The following is a 4,353-nucleotide window of genomic DNA, read 5'->3' as shown; positions in this document are numbered from 1 at the left end:
TTAAGTTACATTTCAAATGACAAGGGATCAACTTATAATCATGTTTATATGAATTATACCGTGAACTTATTCTCTCAAATGGCCTGGGTATGCAGAGCATTCGCAGCTATGGACGGAACGCCACTGTATTATAACCTCATTGGGGGCTGAGCCCCCCTAAAATGAAAATCCTGGAATCGCCCCTGGTCAGGGGTGTCCACACTTGGTCCTGGAGGGCCACTGTCCTGCAAAGTTTAGCTCCAACTTACCTCAATACACCTGCCTAGAAGTTTCTAGTATGCCTAGTAAGACCTTGATTAGCTACTGTGTTTAATTGGGGTTGGAGCTAAACGCTGCAGGACAGTGGCCCTCCAGGAGCAGGACTGGACATTACTGGTCTATGTGATGTATTGCTCTGGAGACCAATTTATTTTTTTTAAATAATTCTAATAGTGCACTTTTGATTTCTGATCTAGTAAGATTTAATCTGACTGGCTGACTCCACACAACTTCTGGCACGCAGGTATTTTTTATCAGTCCATTTGAAAACAAAGTTGTGACATTTGCCAATGTTTGCAAGATTAGGGAATTCTAGAAAGATATTGAGTTTTGTTTGAGACTACATCCAAAGGCCCAAGCATACACTCTCAAAGAAAAAGGTTAAAAAACCAGGCTTTCACAGCCTATAAGAACCATTCTGGGTTCCCCAAAGAAACTTTTCAAAGTTAAAGGCTGTTAAAGGTTCTTTGTGGAAACATAAGATGCAAATAAACAACCTTTATTTTTAAGATTCCATCTCATCCACAGTTGAGCATGCAGGCCTTTCAAAGTATAGTCCACTGACTGTGAGTGTGGATGGACATGTTCGGCACATGCACACTACCTTGTTGACCCTTCTGTTTGAGTGTTTAAATCACTCATACATGCATAGTTTTCTGTGGAGACAGAAAAATCAAGCTGCATGCAGAGGTTGTGCATGGACAATAATGGATTGTGCTTGTGACAAAAATTATTCATGATGCACACTGACTGATAAATGATAACTTAAAAAATATAAAGATCCACCTACAGTTGTGTTTTAAAAGGTTTAGATACTGTTTCTAAGGCTATATAATCATACATTCTAAAAAATAATAAAAAAAATTAAGTAAATACACTGCCGCATTCACAGAATCCACCTAAGAGGGCATATAATCATAAGTAGTATTTTTATAAACCTGGATTATATGACAGCTGTCCAACAAGGAGAAATGCCCCTAATAGGCCCACGTGCAATGAAGTCTGGTTGTTTTATTTAAATTCTAAATGGGAAGGAAAAATTCTTAACCAAACATTTGAACAGAAACCATCTGATAAAATCTGATAAGAAAAGCAAATTACATGGAGAAAAAGTGTGAAATAATCTCTGTTGTATGTAAACAGTGACTTATAATAGATGTTATATTGATGTCAGTTAGGTCGTGCTTACAGTTGATACACACCCACACTCTGTGTGTGTGTGTGTGTGTGTGTGTGTGTGTGTGTGTGTTGAGAGAGACTCAGAGATATTTCAAATGAGTAGAACAGTACAAAAACTCCCTAAAGCTTATGGAACAATACTGCAGTATTTAAGTCTCCATCCCTGATTGCTATCTTGGTTATTAGCGCTTCAGTAAAAATAGTGTATACTCTCACTTGTGCAAAGGCTTTTTAGTGCTAAATTAATGCTATACACGAAAGAAGATAAATCTTTGCTATTGTCTGAAACATCAAAACTTTGACTTTTTTATAGTATTGAAAAGAATGAATCAAACAATCTGACACAATTAATGTTGGTTTTAAAAATCAGTTTTCTGTAGATGGGTTTGATGAGTATCAATAGATAGAAGAAATAAAAAATAAGCCGCAATCTTGCAGCATTGATAGGAATAAGATGAGAGAGAGTGAAAGAGTTCAGATAGATGCTACATAGAGAATATAGATAATTAGAGACACTGCAGACTTTAAGGCCGGGTGTACACAGTGCGAGTGCGAACACTCAGGAGGAGGACAGCACTACGAGCCGGCAGCAATCGCACGAGCTTTCGCCTTAAACACAGATATATGTTGCTGCTACATAGCTTCGGATAGAAAAAGAAAAAGAGTGTGCAAATTATTTGATGAATTGCAGAGACAAGCCCTGTTTTACGGGGGTGTTCAAACGAAAGCCAAGAGAGCACCCTCAGTTGAAGCTGTAATAATAATAATAATATTACAGATTTGGCAAACAATCCAGTGCCTATTTGTGTCTTCGCTCAGGAGTGTCAAAAGTTTTGCTTTACAATGTGTTTTTGCAGCGGTGAGCAATCACTAACATATTTGTTAATTTCTTGAACGCAATGACCAATCAGAAGCAATTATGTTAGATTATGTTAGAATCCACTCACAAAGCTGGAGCTTTGTCCAGTGTTGAATTATGCACACTCGCGAACCATCTCATTATTACAAAGTGTAGACGCAATGTAAGAAGAGATTCATTGTGCGGTGTAGAGCTACTTTGACTATAACGGAACTTGAGATCGTGATGAACTGATGAGTGACAGCTTTTTAGTGATTAGGGAGAACTCTTTGCGCAATAGCAATGAATGGCACAAAATAATTGTTAAAATAGATGTGCTTTAAGGCTAGAGCACCCTCACTCATTTCAGAAGCCCCTTCAGTGAAGCACATTCAGCAGAGAACAGCATAGAGATTCCTTTCAACAAAAACAACTAGAGAGATTTGTGTGTGTGTGTGTGTGTCGATGTATGCACAAGATATCGCCTAGTAGCCACTGAGCTATAATAATATACATAGATAAAGCGTAAATCATGTGGATGTATTTGATTTGGTACTGTAATATTGGAGAGCCTATACACTGGTCAAAATCGGGCCGACTCCCTGAATTTTTTAAACATGTTTAAAAATGATCGGGAGCTCATGAGGTGCTCGGCTCAGCTTGTAAATTCCACGATGCGATGCTCATACGATGTGAGCCATGACCATATCAGCTTCAACGATTTCCATGTGATTTCTCCCAATGTGAATAAAATTACGTACGAATTCGTACGACAGCAAAAAACAATTCACTCCTTTACATGGATGAGAATGGAAATAAAGGAAAGAAAGAGGTAGAAATAGCTGGTTTCTACACATGCATACTCAGACTCACCAGGGCAGGGTAGGAGGGGTATCCACTACATTTAGCCCAAACTAGTTTGAGAGGTTCCAGAACTGTAGCAGCACTAGCAGGCATCCAAATACTGCTGTTGCCAACTTCTATAAAAGCAGGAATATCAACAACCATGTTATGATGATGCAGACATATAATATATATTTCTATATTGATATAGCAAATAATAATAATAAAATTTCAATAAATAGAAATTCTGAATAAAGAAATTTATTCAATAGAAATTATTTGCACTGAAATCTGATTTTTATATAGTGGACAATAGGGGTGAAACGATAAAAAAGAATTACAGTTCTGTAAAACTCGGTTTAAAAGTCACAGTTCAGTACGTTTTCAGTACAGGAAAACTAAACATAAAATTGTTTTTTTTCCCCCTTTTTTTATTAAATAGTGGTTTACTGCACAAACTGTGGCTCTGTCTTGAATTCAATTGAATTAATTCAATTATAATGACAATTTTCCTAAGGATTAAAAAAAAAATCTACAGCGAATGCTGTAAACTACAGGGAGCCCGATTACTTGCACATTACTACATTATTAAAGGCTACAATTAACAACAGAGCCCGAACTATTCAATTGCTATTTATTTTTAGATATAATAATCAACTCTCAAATTAAAAAGTGTATGCAAACATGGAAATTGCACCTAAGGTGCCATTTTTACATTAACTTATAAATCTAATTATAAAATTATGTTTCTACTCCTTCATTGTTGAAATATAACCATTTACACAATGGCTTTCATAACTCATTTTCATTAGATTTATTTAAACATACACTAAATAATTAAGACATTGCTAACAGGTTAAGTAAAATATAACAAATATATAGGCTAACATAGTGCATATATTTAGTGAAATGCTCTTTTATAGAATTAATTTCTCAAGTGAACTAACAAGTTGTGGACACTGAATGACTTGCCCGAGGTAAATGTTTACAAAGCTTTATTCTGTACAAATACATGTACCATTACACCCCTATAGTGGACAATTAGATTCATAACATTTAATGCAAAAAATAAAACAATAAAATGTTTAAAATTATTCATGCATGTGGACATGGTTCTTCATTAAACAGTTCCAGTCCTCTAATCTGGCATCCGATAAGAGGCATCAAAATTAGTGCCATTTCTAATATTAGCACTACACCTAAAGCTGCACTATATATATATATATATATATATA

General features: G+C 35.7%; 1 protein-coding gene across 2 annotated transcripts in view; it reads right to left on the bottom strand.

Moving 5' to 3' along the window:
• LOC107744592 (bromodomain-containing protein 1-like) overlaps window positions 1-4,353 on the bottom strand; it is a 103,608-nt gene that overhangs the window by 18,580 nt on the left and 80,675 nt on the right. For both annotated transcript variants that reach the window (XM_016558311.1, XM_016558312.1), the window contains exon 11: window positions 3,149-3,255. In XM_016558311.1, the coding sequence (XP_016413797.1) occupies window positions 3,149-3,255 (107 nt within the window). The remainder of the gene's footprint in view (window positions 1-3,148; window positions 3,256-4,353) is intronic.

The sequence above is a fragment of the Sinocyclocheilus rhinocerous genome, unplaced genomic scaffold (assembly GCF_001515625.1).
Source record: "Sinocyclocheilus rhinocerous isolate Xijiao unplaced genomic scaffold, SAMN03320098_v1.1 scaffold1580, whole genome shotgun sequence".
In the NCBI taxonomy this organism is placed as follows: domain Eukaryota; kingdom Metazoa; phylum Chordata; class Actinopteri; order Cypriniformes; family Cyprinidae; genus Sinocyclocheilus; species Sinocyclocheilus rhinocerous.
The sequence above is the reverse complement of the archived record's forward strand: the minus strand, read 5'-3'. Positions and strand labels throughout refer to the sequence as shown.